Here is a 20,830-nt window from a genome sequence, read left to right as displayed (position 1 = left end):
AACTCATCCCATCTAGCTATTGCTCCTATTTTCCACTAAAAGAGCTCTCCAGTAACTTCATGCCACTGAGTCTAATTAATGTCCTCCTGACCTCATCTTCACCTCTTGGCTCCATTTAATATTATAATTAGGAGTTCCGGTCTTGGCATATCAGAAACGAATCTGACTAGGAACCATGAGGTTGGGGTTCGATCCCTGTCCTCGCTCAGTGGGTTAAGGATCCGGCATTGCTGTGAGCTGTGGGGTAGGTTGCAGACATGGCTCAGATATAATGTTCCTACAGCTGTGGCGTAGGCCAGCAGCTACAGCTCCAATTCAACCCCTAGCCTGGGAACCTCCATATGCCGAGGGCGTGGCCCTAAAAAGCAAAAAAAAAAAAAAAAAAGGTATATGTTATGGATCAATCTCTTTCTGAAATATTATCTTCTCCTGACTCACCCAGCACATCTCCTTGTGGTCTTCCTGCCTCTCTGATAATTCCTTCTTTATCTCTGGAAGATTACCCTCCTTTACCTGGCTTTTAAATATTGCCGCTCCTCAGTGTTCCATCTACTCCTCTTCCAAATCTATACTTAAACATGAAGTGATTCTGTCCATATCTATAGTTCAGTTGCTGTGAATACAGATAAATCACAGATTTTATCTCTAGCTCTGTATGCCCACTTGCCACCATTACATGCCCATTGAACTAAAAGACATTTCTTATCCAAATGCATTTTTTTTAACATCAAATTATCCGTATGGCATTGTAGTAGATGCCAAGAATTGTCATCCTTGTCTTGAAGGAGCTTATAGTCTAAAAATGCAGAGACAGACCTTGTAATGGAAAGTCATGGGGCTTGGAGTCCTGGACAGCTGGGTTCAAATCACGGCTCTATTAGTAGTGAGATGACTTTGAGTAAATTATTTAGCCTCTGTGGGCTTTAGTTTCCCCTTCTGTAAAATAGGGGTAACAAATCTTTACTTACAACACTGCTGCAAAAATAAAATGGAAGTTAGAGCATTCAGTGGTACAGACAAAGCAAACTCTCTGTCGCTGTAGTATTTGTGAATAGGAATGATGGACAGATGTCAGAATACAAAGTAGTGCAAGGCAGTGCTGAGACAGCTCTATAAACCCTCAATGTGGGACAAATTCTAAGGAAGGAGACCTGTGAGAGCTGGGACAGTCAGGAAAGACATACTAGAGGTGGTCAGCCTGGAGTGGAGGATGAGTGAAAGTTCTGATTAAAAACTTTGATAAAGAGGCCACATGCTGAGGTAGAAATAGTAAAGGATTTGTGGTAAGAAAGTAGGAATCTAAATTGGCTCTACCTCCAAATAGCCGTAATTTTGGGTGAGTTCATTTTTAAACCCAAGTTGCTTCTGTAAATTGTGGACAGTGGTATCTGTCCTTACCACCATATATGGTTGTCAATAATAGATGTGAAAATATTAGTTGTCTAGTAAATTATGGTATAAATTTCAGTTTATTGACTCATTTACCTTAGTGGAGGGTGTGGCCTTTAGAATTGGAACCACCTACATGTGAATCCAAAGTCACACAGCTCAGGCTCTGACCTTGAGCAAGTCACTTCAACTCAGAGCTCTAGTTTCCTCTTTAAAATGGAAACAGAATTCCTCACCTCCTTACAGTGTTGTAAGGATAAAGTGAGTCACTATTTTGTGAGGAACCACTAGCATCTGTGCAGGATAAAGCAGCATGAGCTGAACAGCTAGTACACAGCGGGCACTCATTCGCTGGTAACTGTCATCAAAGCCAGATTCATTGCTTTAGGATTCTGTTTATTTAGTACATACTTGAATGACATGTGGCAAATACTTATTTCAGATCCCATGTTAGACCTGGATATTCAAGAACTAGCCAGTCTTACTACAGGTGGAGGAGATTTGGAGAATTTTGAAAGACTGTTTTCAAAGTTAAAGGAAATGAAAGGTAACCAAATCCCTTGAGTCTAACAGGTTCCCGTGTTGCTGCTTCTCTCGTTTTATATAATAGGATTTTGCTTTGTAACTGCTGATTGTATTCCATGCACTGGCCTCATCTGAGAAACTTAGCTACTGGGGGACTGTGCCATCTTCTATTAAAATTCCCTGGGGAAAGTTTTCCTCTCTCTTCACTGTTTTTCCTCTTTCCCTTCTTTTCTTGCCTCTCTCTGTTTCTTTCAGCGTGTCTCATTAACATGGAATCAGTAAGACCCCTACCAATTTACTCACATCATTCCCATGTGGAAAATTTGAAAGACTTAAACTTCCTAACAGCTATAATGACTACACCATAAACTTCTGTCTTTGAAACCCATATCCCATCTTCTAGGGTTAGAACGTTCATACACTCCAGATTCTTCTGCGCTGTTAGATGCATTTCTTAAGATATATTTTCCCCCTAGACAAGGCTGCGACGCTTCCTCACGAGCAAAGAAAGTTGCATGCAGAAAAGGTGAGAAAATCAGTCAGGTATTTATTGAGTGCCTACAACAGGTCCAGTGCTGTTAGAATTATAATCATACTTGTTTACTTCTAAAGCATCTTACTCTGAACTTTTTGCTGAATATTAACTTAAAACTAATTGAATATTTACCCAATAATAATATAGTTGGTGCAGTCGAACCCAGATTTCCCAGTGTCTGTTGAGTGACATGGAACATTGAGACCCAGAATGTTTGCCTTCCTAGTTGTTAGGCTGGAAAGCTCTTAATTATTTTGTTTGGTTTGGTTATTACCAACACAAAACATGTTCTTGGCAGGAAATGTATACAGTTTACGGCATTCTATTGTATGAATGAATGTATCATGATTTATTTATCCAGTTCCCTTCTCAACATTTAGGTCACGTGCATTTTTTGATTCTCTAGTGAAGCTGTGCCTATCCTTACACAGCACCTATGTACACACCTATTCATTTGATTCTAACCTCAGTATAAAGCTTAAGAGTGGAAGTCCTGCTGGGTCAGGGTGTTCAAGGGTGCTGGTAGATGTTGCCAGAGTGCTGGAGGGCAAGGCGTAGAATTTTAATTCTTAATGGGGTTCTATCTATGACATGAAACCAGAAAAAATTTAGCCGTTGCCTAAAATGTATTGCTTGCTTCTTTCCACAGGTGGCCAAAGCCTTTTGGATGGCAATTGGGGGAGACAGAGATGAGATCGAAGGCCTTTCGTCAGATGAAGAACACTAAATTATTCACGCTAGGGCTTGACTAACAGAGACACTAACTCTCTCTGCCTGAGAATCCTTCCTAACTCACCCAGTCGTCATTTGCTGAACTTCCCATCATGCTGTTGGCTGCCTGAGTTGTTTGTAGGGTCCTGTTAATTATAGTTTTTAGTTGGGGGGGGGTGGTAAAGGAGAACCTTCTCCTCCCTCAGTGTATTATAAGGGGGCAAGAATGACAGTAGGGAGTGAGAATTTTTTGAAGTATACTTTTTTGTTCTAGGAGCAGGAGTGGGCTGAGGCTCAAAGCCTGTGTGATTGGAGTTAAATCACAAGTTAAGGCCCACCAAGCCATTTCCTGGCAGTCTTTGCAGTACCAGTCCCTCTGTTCACACTTGATTACTGCAGATGTGCTCCCTTTCCTGGGTATTCTGGATTTTTTCTTTCAAGCAACATGCTGCTCTGAGATTTGATGCTTTTGATAGGCGGGAAGGAAGAAGCTGCAGATTTATGCTATAGTATATAGATGATAGGCCAAAGTGACTGGCCTTCAGGTTAGTCTCTAGTTTAAAAAAAAAAAACGGCCAGGGCACTTCAATTGAAATATAGTTTCTGAGCTCATGCTAGAGAGTATTGAGAAAGCAGTGTGAGTTTAAATGATGCAAGGGTTTCCTGCTCTGGTAGGGATAAAATAAACCCATCTTCTGAGTTGTTGGACATAGGGAGGGGGAGGGCAGTGTGTGTATAAGAGAGAAAGAAACTTAGGAATTCCCTGTATGGGCCATTGAAACAGTGTGATCATGTCCCGAGACTTTAAGAGTTCTCCCCTGCTATGTAAGATGTCAGAGCTGTGTTGTCACACTTCATACCCTCAAAACAAGGCACGTTTCTTCCTCTCTGAAAGCCAGACATCACTGCCAAAATAGTAACGCTAAGGAGTGGGCTTGATAGGGAAGGATGTGAAACTTTCGTTAGGCAATGAATCCCTGCGTACCTTGTGTTGTTTCCAGGGCCGTGTGGGTCAGCCCCAGGGCATCTGATCACCAAAGGGAAGTTTGCAAAGGAAGCTTGGGAAATACAGCCAATAAAGTCCTCGTTTCTGTTTTTGTAAGCACTGTGTAATGCATGTTGTTAACCTACACTGCGGTAGGTACTGCCATAGCTCTAAATGGGCTCAGGACATACGGGCTGAAAACTGCTGTTGGCTTCATGTAGGCTGTGAACCCCTTAGGTCACCAGCAAAAACAAGTTTCAGACCCCCCTGTGCAACACCTTCTAATCCCCGCAGAACCTGAAATAGGTAGCAGAAGGAATGGAATGCCCCAGGTTCTGGGCCAGGCCGACCAGAGGAGCGAGCAAAGGTTTGCGTGATTGGGACACTCAGGAAGAGCCATTCCAGAAGACATTGCAGGCTGTCTCACTTGATGACTTTGTATCCTTCTCCCTGGCTTTCTTTGAGGTGGCTGCATCAACCATTGATTGGGAATGTAAGGGAAGTTGGCTCTGGTGCTACAAAATGAAAGGTGGAAGATGTCTTCCTTAAAACAAGGAAGGTTTCAGAAAGTACATTCGGTCACATGGTTAGGGAAAACAGATAAGAAAAAGCTGTGAACTTGATTTTGTGGGTTAAACAAAGCCAGGTGATTAAAATGTGATTTTTTTATAAAGTCTACTTATGTGCATATTTAAGATTTTGTTGTTTTTTAGTGGGGAGGGGGGTGTTGGGGTGGAGCCTTCCTTCGCTGGAGTGGGCATAAAAAGCCAATCATCTAAGAGTTTGTCAAACTCACTGTTTTAGAATCTCCATGCACAGGTATAATATTAACTCATGTCTTCAAAATCTCAGCTGTCTGGGGATAGTGCCCTCTTCTAGGGAACATGTGGGAATAAAGCATCTGGTGGTATTCTACTAAAGGCCCATTTTAAGCGTGATCATTGCAGTCTATCTGAAGTGACCTATGTACATGCCACCACAAATTATTATGGACTGTCCATCTGGGATTTAAAATAAGAGACTCATTTTTTTTGGTTGTCATTTTTGTTTTTTCTTAAACATTTTTCTATTTGTGTTGTCACACAGTGTCTGACACATAGTGGGCCCTTAACGCTGGTTTGGATTTCAGTTTGATAGTTTGATGTCTATGATCGCAAAGCTTTAAGGTCCATGAGTACTGGGAGGTAGGGATAGACAAGAATAAACTTCTTTCCCGAGAAAAATCATGTGTTACGTAATAATTTTAGAGTGATGGAGACATAGATATTTTTATAATTTTAAAATATGTTATCCTGCCAGAATGTAAGAAGATTGACAGAACCGGTTTGCTTGCTGTCTATTTATAGAACTTGGCCACGTCTAATTCAGAGAAGCTGGAGATTCAGGGAAGCTAGACTTAGATGGCTGAGTAATATGGGATGTGGTTAAAGGACTGTAGAGCATATCAGGCTATTACTGCAAACTACTTATAACACAGGAAATGTGATATATGGCTGACTTCGTATTCGCACTGTGGGGAGGTAGGGATAAGCATTTCTCCGTGGCTTGTCAGATTCTCTTAACCTTGGGCCACTCTCTTAACAATGGCCATTGAAAGAGCACGCAGAGTGCCCCTCGCCCTGCCTTGGCTTGCCATGGCAAACAGTCTTAGAAGAATCACTGTCTAAGGGTAAGATGAGAGCTCCCTGAACTATTCTGAGCTGGAGTGTTTGCTGATGCGAAGCTAAATTTAGCCAGCATGTGTCCAGTGTGGTCAGAGGTTTGATTCATTGAACATTCTGATTGACAGAGACAGTGCCAGAGAATGCTGGATGAGTTAAGAGCAGTGAGTTAACAGTTACCCTTCACTCCCCTCCCCCATTTTAAAATAGGACAATTTAGCTACAGCATCCTATCATTAAATACCAAATCTTATGGAGGACCATGGGCGGAGAAGGTGTGAAAGATGGGGTCAAGTGTACCACCTTCTTACAGGATTGGTTTAAAAACAACACCCTAACAATTAACTTTGCCATAATTTGTATGTTCCTAAAAGCATCATGCTGACTGTGCAGACCAAGGTTTTGATTTAGATTCCACTTGGGGTTTAATTTAGTGATCCATCTTTGCACCTTCGGCATGTAAACTCCGGTAGAGAGGATCTTAGGAATTCTCTATGTTTTGGGCATTTACCTATGCCTGTTTTCAGCATCACAAGTCTTGCTCTTAACCTGGGTGTCTTTATTCAGTGAAGTGTGTTACTGTTCCTCTAGGATAGAAGTGTCCTCCTTAATTCTGAAGTGTTTCTCTGACTTGCAGAATGAAGACTCGAGGTAATAGCAACAGTGCGAGTCTTTGGTTGGCACACTACTGAGCCCTGTTGCAGCTCTCGCTGTTGTGCAGTTTATTTCCTGTTGGAAAAGTATTGATTTGGAACCTGGATTGAATGGTTATAACCGCATCTTTGGAACACAGGTTTGGGAAGAATTTTTTTCCTCTAAGACCCTTTTTTATCTGTGTTTATCTGTTGATCGGCTCAAGGACTTGCTCCCACAACTACTGGACCTGGGAGGCATGGGTCGCATAAAACCTCCCTGGGTTCTCTCTTATGAAGGATGTCACCAACCACTGCCTCTCCCCTTTCTCTTATCCACCAGGTGACTTTATTGTTACAAAATGTAGGCTAAGTGAGGCCTGGGGTGGAGCTTTATGGAAATAGCAGCATAATGTAGGAGAAGATATTCTCTTCATCCGAAGCCCTAGGACATGGTCTGCATCAGTGTTGTCACTCCAGGAAATGCTCAGTAAGTCACAGTGGTGTTAGAATGCCTCAATCTCAAAGTTAAGAAAAAGCTACAACCTCTTCTTTATCCTGGTGAGAATGGAGCCGAGCACTCAGTGCGGCTAGCACTGGCTGGGGGCCTTCTTGGTGCTGTACTGCACTGGCCGTGGCCATGGCTGCAGACTCGGGTAAGGATTGGGGTTCTTTTCCCTAGGAGCTCATCATCCAGCTGAGGTGCGAGAAGGGGGCAAGCAAGGGAAGGCCATCAAAGGTCAAATGCTGGGCAGAATGTGAAGAGTAGGGTTGGTGCCCCGCCTGAATTGCTATGGGAAGGAGAGAGTCTAGTGGATTGGGGAGAGCATGAAGTATGTTTTGGAGCCATGGTTCTCAATCCTGAGCCAGCCCCAGAATCACCCGGAGGGCTCTGCCCTGGGATATCTGATTGTGTCGGTCTGGGGTGGGGCCTGGGAATATGGGTTCCTAACTTCCCAGGTGATGCTGCTGCTGGCCAGAGCCCGCACTTAGAGACCTACTGACTTTGGGGCAGTGATGCTTGAATTGAACTCTTGGGGTAAGAATTTGGGCAGGCAGGTGGGTGGAGACTGCAAAATTCTTAGTGGAAGTTACAGCATGACCCAAGGTTCTGGAGATAAGGAAGCCCCAGTAGTCCAGCTAGAGAAACGGGTAGATAAGGATGGAGTGATGTTGAGAACCTTGAAATACTACCTTGTGCCTACACAGGAGGTAGTCAAGGAGCCGAGGAGGTTAGTGCAAAAAAGTCATATAACCATAATTAATCCCAGGATAGTCTGGTAGCAGTACTAGCCAACACCAGCTGATTGGCATGTCCACTTGGGGAGCTGTGTTAAGAAGGCTTCTGAGGCTGAGGATGGACCCAGGACTGTGATGAGTGGCTTTTGCCATGGATAGAGGAATAGGGGATGGTGATTGTTTCACCCCGTGTTTGCCATCCCTGTATTGGAGGGAGACAAGTTAGGAGAGTATTGGAATAGCTGTGATAAAAGGTAATCAGGATCTCTATTTTGGTGCTATTCCTCCAACCCTATATAAGGATTTATATAGGATAGCAGAGTGGAAATGGATGGAAGAGGTACTGCTTAAGGTAGAATCATCCATTTAACTCAGTGGAAATATGTGGTGGTGGAAAGAAACCGTGGATACAAGAATAAGATGTAGACCCTGCTCTCAAGGAACTCAGCCTAGAGAGCTACACAGTTAACGCACAGTTGAGACTCTGGGATTGGAGAAATTCACAGATAGCTTCCTGGAGGAGATTCTGGAGTCTCAGACCTTTAGTGAAGGTGAGCCAGGTGTGTCAAGCCAGGGCCAGGGGGCAGTGGGCACAGGGGTGTAGCCTGGGGAAGAGGAGTTGCCGTTCCAAGCAGAGCAGTCACCAATTCTGGTGTGACACATAAGGGAGTTGTGCTTACACGATGCTGGATAGCAGGGTTGAGGCGGTGAGCTGTGGGAGCCAAATGGTAAGGGTCACGGGGTCCATGTTAAAGGCCTTAAGAGTTTGCACTGTGGACTGGGAGGGCCTCTGAGGTCAGATAGGTCACTGGGGCGGGGGCGAGGGGTGCAGTGTGGATGGTGCATTTACGGGAAAGCAGGTGAGGAGAGCGGCTAGGAAGCCATGCAGTTGTCCAGGTTCCCAGGGGCCTGCAGGTCAGGGCTGTGAGAGCAGAGGAATGGGACTGTGAGGTGTGGGGACAGGAGTGGTGGCAACTGTGACTGCATGGCTGTGGGATGGGTAAAGGGTTGTGACTAAAACAGGGCTGGAGGCCAGGAGAGGGCCATGGTTCACTAAGGGAAATGATGAATTTCGGTTTTTCAGCTGTTTGGACGTACTTGTATCAGTAGCCAGCAGGCTGTCAGAGATGGGTCTAAGGCTTGGGCTGGATGTGTGGGCTGTAAATGCTAATTTGGGAGTCCTTAGCATTTTTGTGGCTTGAAATCACACAGGTAGACACACTCGCTCAGGGAGTAACATCCAGAGTGCATACAGTGGTCTGGGAATAGCAGCATGGAGGGAGGAGGCACAGGCCCGAGGAAAGAGGAGATGATGTGACAGGGCGAAGGAGAACCCGGACATTCAGGGCCTTTCCAAAAAGAGACTTGATCAGCAGGGGCTACTGCACAGGTGGTGGGAGCAGGGAGAGAAATGCATCAAGTTGCTCAGAACTTGGAGAGTGGGGACAGCAGGCCAGGGGGAGGCGCCTGATAAGCCCTGGGAGTCAGGAAAGGGACCTTGCATGAGCAAGGTAGAGGATGACCCCCGTCTGGGGGGGTGTTGTTTTGGACCCCATTTAACAGTGGCATTAGAAAGTTGTGGAGCCCAAGGAACAGACTGGGTTAGAGGTATGGATTTGAGAGTCATTTGCTGAGAAATCAACTAGGTAAAACCTTGGGGAAAGTAGTTTGGGGGAGGTGGGGCAGGAGGATAGAATTGGCCAAATAATAACTAAAGTGGGAATTTGATCTGGTTCATGGAGGCCAAGCCCACAGGCACACAGGTGCTGTTCCTGTGGAACATGCCTCCCCCTGGTAGTGGAAGGGCTGTACCTCTGGGACGGAGCACTGCTGTAGAAGTGGCCCAGCTGGAGAAGTATTCCAGCCCCCTTCCATCCTCCTCCTCCAATTTTTTATTCATGTCATCCTGTTTCTTAATCCACATCATCTGGGGTCAGTGTATGATTCAGCCAAGGCAAGAGTTTTGAGTCTCTTTCTCCTCGGGAGTTTGGAATTTAAAATGGATTTTCACAGGCGCTAAGGCATTGGTGCTGGAAAGTGTGGAAACCTACTTCTTAAGAATCTGAAACTGCCTCCGTGCCTGTGGCAGGATTGATCTGGTGGGACCTTTAAGTATAGGGGAAATGAATGCCAAGCCACTGGGGCTTGTGCAGCCCTGAGATGGGGGCAAGCAAGGGAGACACACCACCTGGGGGGCATCAGACCCGGAGGCTCCTGCTGTCAATGAGGGACTGGCTGGCACCACGTGTTGCTCCTGGTGAGTACACGGGGGCAGCAGGGGCATGGCAGGAGGTGGCCAGGCACTTCCTTGGTCAGAGTGCATGTGGGCTTGGAGGCCCTTTTCTCTGAAGCTCCTTGGGCCCTTTAAAGTCTCCCTTTCCACCCAGGCATGGCAGCAAGAATGAGAGCGAGCTTCCGACCCAGCAACTTTTCAATGAAAAGTTTATTAGAAGGGCACTTAACAGGGGGTAGAGAAGGAGAGAGGACACAGTTCTTTAACAATGGGTACAATGCTTAAACAGGTGCTCTGCTCTTAAGATACAAAAAGTTAGAAAAGTCTAAAACACTATAAATACATACATGCTTTTTACAAAGGTATTAAAAGGTCAGGCTGGCTGAGAAGGGCAGGCCATCAGCATCCTCCACGCTCCTTCCCCACCCAAACACACACCCAGCCAGGAGTCCCGCACAGAACAGCCTCGTGGCAACAGCAGCAGTGAGTAAGTGGAGGTTCTTGGAGGAAGGTGGCTCCGTTCCTGGGTACAGTTCTCACCCCTAGGAAGGGACAGGGGCTTGGTTCAGAGGACCCCTGCGGGAGCACCTGTATTTGACCCAGAGCTGCCTGTGTTCACACGCTGCCGCACAGTAAGCCAGTCTGGGTTGGTGGTTCCAGAGGCCGAGCCACTGTCCCCGCCACCAGCGTTCAGAACTGGCTGTGCCCCAGCTCTTCCCAGCCACTGTCCTTGGGAGGGAGGAGAGACTTCCAACTGTCTTCAAAAAATTAAATAGTATCTGTCTCCAATGGTTTTAAGAAATTATTACATAAATATAAAAACACCAGAATGCTCGAGGGTACATTACTTCAGCATAAAACAAAATTACAGAATCACTTGAGAGCGCTTCTCAATCCAGTTTACACTCTAGGCGAGCTTTTTCTATGTGATAGCTGTATTTTTTCGGAAAGGCTGCCTGAATACCGAGGCGTTTCCCTGCTCTTCCAGCCAAGATGCCTCATCTTCATGACTGCTGTGTACCCTTTTGGGCACAGTTCTCTGATTTCCCACCCACTTGAGGAGTGGCTGGTGCTCCTGAAGGACGATTATTAGAAGGGGTTCTGGAAGGGAACATCTACACCACACCAAGAAAAACAGTTCAACTTAGCAAAGTTGAGGTTTTCTTCCAGCAAAGTGGGGATGTGTGGATTTTGGGAACGCACCCAACACTGCCATTTAAAGTCACACAGTAAGACACAGGGTCCAGAACTAAACTCGTGCCCTCACTTGCTACCGGTAACCCCTTGGTTACTGGTCCCGTGAGGAGTCTGCAGATCCCTGTCCCTCCCTTCTTGTAAGAGCTACAAAAAAAGGCCAAATATGAGCTCTGGCCCTGCAGCGACCCTCTTGGAGCCTCAGAAATGGCAGCTTGGGGCTAAGGATGAAATCCTCGCTCTGCCTTCTCCCCAAGCCACCCACATACATGCACGACATGCACACATTACTTCAAGGAAACCTTTTTCTGCGGTTTGAGTAAAAGCATTGAGCCCTGGAATATGTCCAAACTCTAGGAAGCCAGAGGGAGATGGATGAAAACAAACTAAGCACAAGATGTGTGCTACAGCTCATTCCAATACATTAACAATGATTTAAAAAAAAATAATCACCACGGTCAATAAAAAAATACAGCACGGACAACATAAGGACAATGGAAAAGTCTGCCAGCAGCCTTGCCCTCATGTGTCTTCTTCCTAAAAGAAGAGTCAAAGTCCCCGCTCCTGACTCGGGGCTTGTCTCAAAATGTCAGGTCTTCTGCAGCCTGCCAGGAAGGTGGCCAGGGGAGTGATGTGCCAGCACAGGCCTGGAACCCGAGCCACTGGGCCGGCTACCTCCTTGCACTGGAAGGCTCTAAGCACTAAAGTTGGGAGTGGGGAGGGAGTGGGAGGAGAGGGAAGGGAATAGAAGCCGGCTCCCAGGAGGTGCTGAGGCCAGGATCTAGGCCCCCCACCACAGCTCCTCTCAGGTCAGTGTCAGCACAAGCCACACAGTGAAGGTGGCCTGGCAGGGAGCCCAAGGCTGGGGAACAAGGCACAAAGTACAGCCTGGACACCTGCACTGCAAATGCTCTCCAACAGCCACGGTCACCCCCCGAGAACTGCCCTGATTGCCTCTTGCCCTTTCGACTGTCCTTTAAGTTTTTTAACGTATAAACGCCTTCATGCAATAGGATTTTAAAACTATTTTTATGACTTGAAGGACACTAATATTACACAACTCAAAGCCGCTTACGAAGCCTCTACGATGGGAATGAAGCCGGGTCCTAACTGCTAGGTACAACCAAACTCCTTTTCAGTGGTGCTAAAAGTAGGTTTCCTCACTTTTTTCTCACGCATCCTGCTCCAGCAGTCTAGCCTAGAAAGAAAAAGGGACACCTAAGTAGCTTTTGGAAAAACACAGAACTAAAAGTCCATGTCTTATAAGAGGAGCTTTGAGCACTAAGGATTCTACAACACCATCCAAATGCAGCCAGATGTGACCACTGGATCATCCAAATCGGGCTGTACCTGAAGCCAGTTTCCACGTACCTGGGGGACAGCTGGGCACCGTAGGAAGCCCTCGGGATCACGTGGCAGGTGTAGAACATGGACCCTCAAAGACTGCTGCCCCTGGCGTTTAGAGGGGGCACCATAGTGGCTCTGGTCCAGGCCAAAATGAGATAGTAATTCATACCATGAGTCCCAGACCTGACCAGGAGCAGGAACATACATCCAGGAGGTTCAGATGATTTCCTGTATCTGTAAGAAGCAGTCCACGATCATTTCACACCAGGCACGAACTTCAGACCTACAGTATCCAGCTCTTTCAAGTGGAATGAGGGGTTATGAGTTGTCTCTGGGCTCTGTGTCAACAGCCCTGCTCGAAGACCAGCCCAGGACTGGCAAAAGGCCCCTTCTGTCTCTTGCTGTGTCCTCCAGAGGCTTGGCGAGCAGCTCTCCTACCTGGAAACCTCAAGGCTAGGGCATCACAGGCCTAGGATCCTGCAAGTGAGGCAGGAACCACCCCCCAACATCTCCACATAGCTTCAGAAATGTCATCACAGTTGAGGTTTATACCTGCCAAAAGTAGATGCTTTCTTCCCTTCACCTGGAATAAGATAAGACTTCCATAGGAAATCCCTTAATGTTTCCTGGTAGAAATCCATGCAAAAATATGGGATAAGTCATTTCATACAAAAACAGCAGCAAAGAATAAAGTACCAATGGCAAGTGGCAATTTCGTCTGCTGTATTCTGCAACAGGCCAGAAAAAGAGGGCTCTTTTTTTTTTCCAGTTGAAATAATTTATAATAGTTTTCTCACTAATTGCCACTGAGAGCAGTACTTATTACACCATATAACTGCTAGAGTTGTCACTGATGAGCCTCTACTGTGAGCTAGATAATCTCCCATCCCAGGGGAAAGATGGCAGACCTCTTTGCACCAAGCCTGCAATATTCAAGGGTGTAAAAAAAAAAATTTTAATAGCCCTTTCATCTGCCTATGTTGGCCTGAGATCTCTCCCTCCTGGTGAATTTGCTTCTGTTAATTTCAGCTTCCCAAAGTGCTGGCAGGTGTCTTCTCAACAAAACCTGGAAAAGCTTCACTTTGGGAGAGAAACTGCTGGGTCCCACTCTTGTGTCCCAGTCAATGTGCCAATCCAGATTTTTTTTTAATATAAAACAAACGTTTAAAAGAACATATGATCAAGTTCATTTAATTAATGCAACTGACTACATCAACCAATATAGCTGAGCATGTGAGAATGTGGAGTGAACTCTTACAGGTGACCAGAGATCCGGGTACCAGCGTGCTGCCTCAGCCCCAGCACCATCATGGATGACTGCCTCTTCCTTCATGGAAACACTTGACGTAATTCAAATCTCTCATATGAGGCTGATGATACAAACTCTGGTACATATGCACTGAGCCTCAACAGAGCTTTCCAACTGCTGAAAGTGAGGACAAATTTAAGAGCGTTTTTAAACTGGTGTCCCACCAGCTTTTCCCACCATCTCTCTGCACACTGGGACCACACTTGCTTGCTCACTGTAATCAGTACGCTCTGAGATGGATAGAGACAGACAAGCCCCCTCCCTGCCCCAAGTCAGTCCAGGCCCCAGGTTACAGGGTCTGCTGCTGCAGCTGGGGTTCAGGAATGCTCAGTGGGGGAAGAGGGCTGGACCTGAGGTGTGCTCACACCCCTGCGGGCTTCTCCCAGCCTAGAGCACCCAAGGCCCATTCCACATTCCGGTCCTGATCAGAAGGCCATTTCCCATTGGACAGTGACATCCCAGTTTCTGTCCTTAAAAAAAGGGGGGGGGAGGCAGGGGGAGGTGGCAGGTGGTGAGATACCACCTGTTTGCTCGAGCCGCCAGAGCAGAAGCCATTTCTTGCCCTTCAAGCTGGGGCCAAAGGGAAGATGTGTTCAGCAGACACAGCTATTCATAAAAATCCATCTCCGGGTTTGCTTTTGTGTTTTGGAAAACAGGCTGGTGCCACTTTGGTTGAGGGAGAAAAATGTCTTCTTCCTTGACCACAGTGAATAGAGTTCTGATTTCTCCACCTCCTCCACAGCCATCTTCCCCGAGCCCACCCTCCCCACCCACCCCCTTCACACCCAATGTCTCTAAGACACACTGGAACAGCGGATGCTTGGGGAGCCCATCTGGGTGAGGACCTTGTCAAGCCACTGCAATGGCCCATTCAGGTGCAGCTCAATCCAGCAGGGGGTGCTGGTCACAGTCTGTCTCCTGCAAAACATAGGGAAAGGGGTGGGTTGGGAGACTTTAAGAATGTCCAGAAGCCCACACATACAAGTCAGAACCCCTTTTCCTGCTTTGGGACCATCTTCTTCCCAGAGCCAGGGATATGGCCTGTCTTGCTGGACCCTGCCCTGGAGGAGGTGCCAGTAACTTGCTGAAACTGCCAGGCCAGACTCTGCCAAACAGGAAAGGCCCCGAGTAGATCGGAGAAGGAGGTGGCCCTTAAAGAGAAACACATAAGGCAAATTCCAGGGTGCCCCAGAGGCCCACCGGTTGCCGTGATGGGCCCCCAGTGGAGAAGCTCCAGCCCAAGCAAAGGTCTCCCTGGCCCCCCTGTCCTGAGCAGACACCTACAGCTCCCTGCCTTCAGCCCCAGCAGGCCACGATGACGTGTGTCTGTCTGATCGAGGGGTGTTTTTTACAAAGCGCCGACAGAGTCCACATGCCGTCGGTCCCCGATGTGCTGATATAATTCCCATCTATGGCCTTATTTTGGAAAATCTTACGAGCAGAGCAAGCCATGGAACAATTACTGGAAAAAACTGAGGCACACCACACGTTTCTTTTCCCCAAAGCACTTTGTCTAAATTCGGGCTGGTTGATGACGCAGCTCGCAGGCGAGCTCCCAAAGGCCTCCTGAGCAAAGGCTATCTGCTGAGGCTGGAGGCGCCGGTGCCAGCTGGAGGTGAGAGGCCTGGGCCCTGGGCCCTGCTTTCGGCCACCTCACAGGAAGGGATGAAACCTTACTCTCTTTGGCCCAGGAGGCAGAAGGAAGGCGAGACTGTTCTGGGAAGGGGCCGCACAGCCAGTTAGGCTGCTCCACCGTGCTGCCAGGTGGCAGTGACGTGGGCTGCACAGCACTGGGTGTGCTGGCCGTATGTCCTGTGTGGTGACACAGTGCCCCCAGGGAAAGGCTTCTGCCAGCAAGGGGCCACTTCTCAAGCACTTGCAGCTGGAGCACTGTGGTGCTGCACCCAGCTCAAGAGCCACAGGCCTGAGGGCAGCAGCATCCTTGCTTGGCCACGCTTCGCCCAAGTGGAAGGTTAGCAATGGGCTTCTGGGCTCAGCCCTGCGGTGCCTGCCTGACCTGGGTGCCGAAGTGTGGCCCTCCGGACTGTAGTCTGAGTGGTAAAGAGCACCTGGGCCTCCCTCCCTCTGGCTCTTTTCCCTTGAGTCTGTCTTTAAGTATCTCCTTTCCCCAGCTTCAAAACAAGACTAATTTTCTAACCTTTCAATTCTTGTTGCCTATATGATTACAGCCAAGGCTAAAGGGTCCCTCAGGCTGGGCCTTTGGGCCTGGGCTCAGCTCAGGCCATGTAACTGGGTTGTAAGTTCTCCTGAGGGCTGACCAGTGGGAACGTTTGCGCTGGTCATTCATCCCAGATCTCAGACCCCAGAGACCAAGGTGCCACGTCCCCCAGCACTGCGGGGCCGACACAGGGAACAGCAGCTGAAATACGGTAAATGAAAGAGGAGAATTTTATGGACCGAAATCCTCTAATGAGAATCTGACTTTCCATAAGTCATGCTCATCTGGATTTCATTATAAACGGTGGCCCAGAGCCAATATTGAAATGGGTTTGGCTCGGGTGCAGAATGACTGCAAAACAAAATGGATTCCAAACATCTGGAAAAATGAAGCGAAGGGGAGAGTAACTTGCAAGACACTGGCTCCAGCTGACGTGTGGTACCTCTGTGTCTGCCACATAGCAGGGGGCTGGGCCCACAGACCTGCCCCTTGGGAGACTCCTGTCCAGGTGTGGGAAGAAAAGGAATAGGATTCTTGAAGCCCACCCCAGAACAGTCTGAGAAACTCGAGAGCAGACCAGGGAGACCCCTAACCAGTGCCATGTTGAAACCACTGTCTGAAATTATGAGAAAAAAAAAATCATTTCCGAGCAAGTAAGATATCTTCCTGTAGGGCTATCAAATCTCCTCGTCCCCTCCCTGCTTCTCAGTTTTAATATCCTAGGTCCTGAGGGTCGCTCCGGTCAGAGATGGAGCCACAGAGGAGGGAAGGAACTCCAGGATGAAGACCCAACTCCCCGGGGAGGGTCATTGTACAAGCAGCTGCCCAAAGCCAACTAGGAGAAAGACGCCAAGGGGGCACAGTTCTAGGCTCAGTTTTTCTACAAATGATGTGACTTCAGGCAAGTGACTTGCCCTCCCTAGACCTTGGTTCCCTCATCTGTACGAAGGGGACCATGCTCATGTCCCTGCCCAGGGTTGTAGTGAGGCTGAAATGGGACTGTGTGCATCCAGCGCCTGAGAAAGTCAAGTGCTAGGCGAGCACTGCTCAGCCCTTCCTCACCCAGTGGGGCTCAGCTGCCCACTGATCCCTGGCCCCTCTGCTATTCAGGGTGAGGGCCAGGCTAGCTCATTTCTGGGAAGCCCCCTGCTCCGCTGTCCAGGTGCCCCAACCCTGACCTGTACTCGGCGCCCCAGCCCTTGACGAAGCTCATGCGGATGGTACACATCCGTGTCAGCTGGTACACGGCCTCAAAGCCCTGGTTGACAGACTGAGCCAGTAGGGCGGCAAACTCCTGGTTGTTGAAGATCTTCAGGTTGCATCCTGCCAACAGAACAAAACAGCGCTTGTGGGCATGGAGAGTACCCCTGTCTGGAGCTCCTCCCTCCCCAGGCTGAAGGTGCCCCCCCATTCACCTGGATGAGTGTTCCCACTCCCTGTCCTTGAAGCCATCACCGCCCTGAAGTGGACGCAGCTGACATGGGTGAGGGGGGAGTTAAACACTGGCCTGTAGGCTCCGATCCCCAGAGTGGGAATGCTGAGGAAGTTAGCAAGGTGGGCCCAGGAACAAGGGAGATGGGCGGGGAGAGGTGGCCCTGCCCTGGGCAAAGGGGCCAAGGCAAGACTCCAGGGAACAGAGAGAACAGAAGGTCCGTGGTGGTGTGGGGTGTGGCGGACAGCCTGGGCAACAGCAGCCCCTGCTCTTGCATGGCGGGAATGCCAGAGGCAGGCCGTGCCTACAGGAAGCTCTGCAGAGGGTCCCTGGCTGCCCTCCACCCCAGCCTCTCTGACGAAGCCACCTCTGCCAGGGCCGGGAGGGAAAAAGAGGTCTGGGCCACATTTGGCCTTGTGGGCACAAGACTGGGTCAAGGTGACATTCGCAGCAAAGCCAAGGTGTATGCCTAATTCCCCAGGCAGGAAAACTAGAGACAGGCACACATAAAGTTTATAATAAATCTTTTGTTTGAAGTCCTGCTGCCTGTGTGCCAGGAATGTGTCAACCGGAAAAATAAAAGACAAAAAGCACATGCTGGAAATGCCCAAAAGGTGAGCTGAGGTGACACTTGCTAATGGGCCACCCTGGGCCCCTCGGCTTGCTGTGTGACTCTGGGCTGGTCACTTTCTCTTCTAAGCCCTGTGTCTCCCTTGTAAAGGAGAGACTGGCCTCAAAGGCCCCCAGCTCTGACATTCCATGAGCTAACAACCACCACCGCAGCCAGCTCTGCCCTCACCAGAGACAAAGAGGGCGGGGTGAAGGGATGGGCACAAAGTCAAGAACGCAGCCTGGCTTCCTCTTCTCGTTTTCTCTGAGGGGAAGCGGGGTGAAGCAGGGTCAAAGGTGGGCTCCAGCCCCCTGCCAAGCAAGCAGCAAGAAGCACGCAGCAATAGGCTCATCTTAGCTCAGCCACTTACTGGCTGTGTGTCCTTCGAAGGTGGCTTAACCTCTCTGAACTTGTCTCTTCAACATGCCTCCCCCTGTAGAGCTAGGGTTACTGGAGGGAACTAAGTGAGACCCGAGATAGACATGTGCTCTGTTAACACAACCATGTGACATCCCGGAAACAGCATCGCTAGGCAACTCAGACTCTGCATTCTTCTTCTTCTTCTTCTTCTTTTTTTTTTTTTTTTGTCTTCTTAAAGGCACCTATGGCATATGGAAGTTCCCTCTGTGCCAGGGTCAAATGGGAGCTACAGGCCACAGCCACAGCCACACCAGATCTGAGCTGCACCTGTGACCCAAACTGCAGCTCACAGCAACCCCAGATCCTTAACCCACTGATTGAGGCCAGGGATTGAACCACATCCACATAGAGACGTCAGGGCTTTAACCCCTGAGCCATATCAAGAACTCCCAGACTCTTCCTTCTTAAGCTGACCCTGCCAGTGGCCCACTGCTCTCCAGCATCACCTGCTACTTAGCAGGCAGGAAGACATGCCACACACACACATCACAGGCAACAACCTAAGCTACACACTCTCCCAGCCAGGCACACTGCATGCTCTACGGCTGCCCGCCCTGGGCTTCGCGGGGGCTTTCTGCCTCCGCTTTTGCTGTGAAAAGGATTTGGATAAGATCACCTCCTGCCTGGTCCTCTACCCAGACCTGGCCCTGTCCAAGCCACCCTATGGGGTGAGCCTGACTCCTCTTGGAGTACAAGTGGGATTCACAGCCCGACTCAACCCTCAACAGGGCCCCCAAATAAAAACAAAACTTTCTTACATCTTTCCATGGCTTGGTTCCATCAAACTTTCAAAACATGATCCCTGACTGTCTCTTACAGGGCCTCTGCTGCAGCCAGAGTGCTGCCCACACGTGCCCTGCCCTCCATCACCGCTGGGCCTTTGCCCATAAGGTTCCCTCTGCCTGAATGCCCTCACGGTCCCCACCCCATCCCTCTGTGCACCTAATACTTACCCATCCTTCCCAGCCCAAGCCCTTCTCCTCCAAGAAGCCTTCCTTGATCCATCCTAATAATTCAATGTGTTTTCCCCCTTAGATCCAAGAGCACCTTACCTGTGCTGCCTACTTGGTGATTAGCACCCTTCCTTGTATTAAACCCACTTGTATCTTTGCCTTGTACACTGAGCTGATGGGTAAGGTCTGTGGGGATAGCAGCAGGGCTTCCTGCTCCCCTCCAGCTCCGCATCTGGAATGGCGGAAGGAAAGAGGGAAGCTAGCCAGCACACCACCTGAGCATCTCTGCACACACGCAATGAGCAGGTACCCACAGGTGAGAGGCAGATCTGTCAGATGCTGCATCTGCTCCTCAGAGGTTCAGGAAGCTCAGAGTGAGAGAGCAAGCCACAGAGAAAAATCAAGCGAAGCACCTCCAGATTGGCCATGCAAACACCACTGAGGAGAAAAGGTAAGAAGAAACCTCCCCCGCATCCGAGGCATGTGCCTTGGAGGAGAGGACCTCAGGGAAGGGGTAGGTGTGTAGGTGGCGTTACCTGGTGGGATCTTGCAGACGGTGGCTGGGTGCCAGCCATAGCGCTGGTTACAGTTGGGTGACTGGACAAAGATGGCGCTGTCACTGAGGCACTCTGCGAAGACCTCCCCTCCAATGTAGTACAGCCGCACGCCTCGCCCTAGAGAAACTCGGGTCAGTCTGGACCAGGCCTTTGGTCCTCACACAGTGGCCCTGGCACCAGCTGAAGAGAGCTACAGCCAATGCTCCAGGTGACTGGTTCTTTGCTGGCATCACCAGGCAAATGGGACCAGAGCCCAAGCCTAAACCCATCAAAAGTGATGGGTGATGCTGGGTTCCTAAAGCTGGGGAGGCTGGTGATGAGCAAAGGGCACAGCTAAGCCTAAACAGCAGCTCCTGCCACTGACCAGGGCCTCAGCCAAGTTACTCAGCCTCTAAGCCTCAGTTTCTTCATCTGTAAGATGGGGATAATACTACCTACACCTCTTCGGGTTGTTGTTAAGACACTCAGTAAGGGCCTGACAAGCATTAACTGCTGCTCCTGCTACTTCTACTACTAGGTCCCGACCCTCTCCAAGATTCAGAAATTCACGGAGTCACTGCAGAGCTCTTCCTGAGGCAGCAGATACCCCAGGAGCCCCTCACTGCAGGGATGACTTAATGAATGCCCCCCCGCCCCCGTACCTTTCTCTCCTGGAAGCATTTTTCTAAAACATTCCATAGGTTTATATCATTTACTTTCCCTTCATCTCTTAAATCCACTCCAGATGGACAGGAATTATTTTTAAATTGGCTCTGCAATTCAAGTGGTTACATAAACCCTCTGACAATGAGTCTCTGCTCAGCCAGGGGATGTTCTCTTCTCCTGCCTGGAAAGGTCTCTGTTCCCGCTCCTGGGGGGAGAGGCCTGGAGGGCTGGAGAACGGAGCCAGATTTCACAGGCGCAACGTCAAATGGGATGG

General features: G+C 48.9%; 2 protein-coding genes across 6 annotated transcripts in view; one reads left to right on the top strand and one right to left on the bottom strand.

Moving 5' to 3' along the window:
- AAGAB (alpha and gamma adaptin binding protein) overlaps positions 1-5,065 on the top strand; it is a 61,315-nt gene extending 56,250 nt beyond the window's left edge. The window contains exons 8-10 of one of the 5 annotated variants that reach the window (XM_047767136.1): positions 1,832-1,936; positions 2,318-2,440; positions 3,099-5,065. In XM_047767136.1, coding sequence (XP_047623092.1) covers positions 1,832-1,936; positions 2,318-2,440; positions 3,099-3,142 — 272 coding nt within the window. In that variant the 3' untranslated portion in view covers positions 3,143-5,065. The remainder of the gene's footprint in view (positions 1-1,831; positions 1,937-2,317; positions 2,441-3,098) is intronic. The other 4 variants (XM_047767138.1, XM_047767140.1, XM_047767139.1 and 1 more) reach the window with 4 other exon arrangements.
- A 5,037-nt stretch (positions 5,066-10,102) lies between these two features.
- SMAD3 (SMAD family member 3) overlaps positions 10,103-20,830 on the bottom strand; it is a 125,378-nt gene continuing 114,650 nt past the window's right edge. The window contains exons 7-9 of the mRNA XM_047767135.1: positions 19,891-20,028; positions 17,118-17,262; positions 10,103-14,678 (exon numbers count right to left, since the gene is read on the bottom strand). Coding sequence (XP_047623091.1) covers positions 14,555-14,678; positions 17,118-17,262; positions 19,891-20,028 — 407 coding nt within the window. The 3' untranslated portion in view covers positions 10,103-14,554. The remainder of the gene's footprint in view (positions 14,679-17,117; positions 17,263-19,890; positions 20,029-20,830) is intronic.

The sequence above is a fragment of the Phacochoerus africanus genome, chromosome 2, assembly GCF_016906955.1.
Source record: "Phacochoerus africanus isolate WHEZ1 chromosome 2, ROS_Pafr_v1, whole genome shotgun sequence".
In the NCBI taxonomy this organism is placed as follows: Eukaryota; Metazoa; Chordata; class Mammalia; order Artiodactyla; family Suidae; genus Phacochoerus; species Phacochoerus africanus.
The sequence above is the reverse complement of the archived record's forward strand: the minus strand, read 5'-3'. Positions and strand labels throughout refer to the sequence as shown.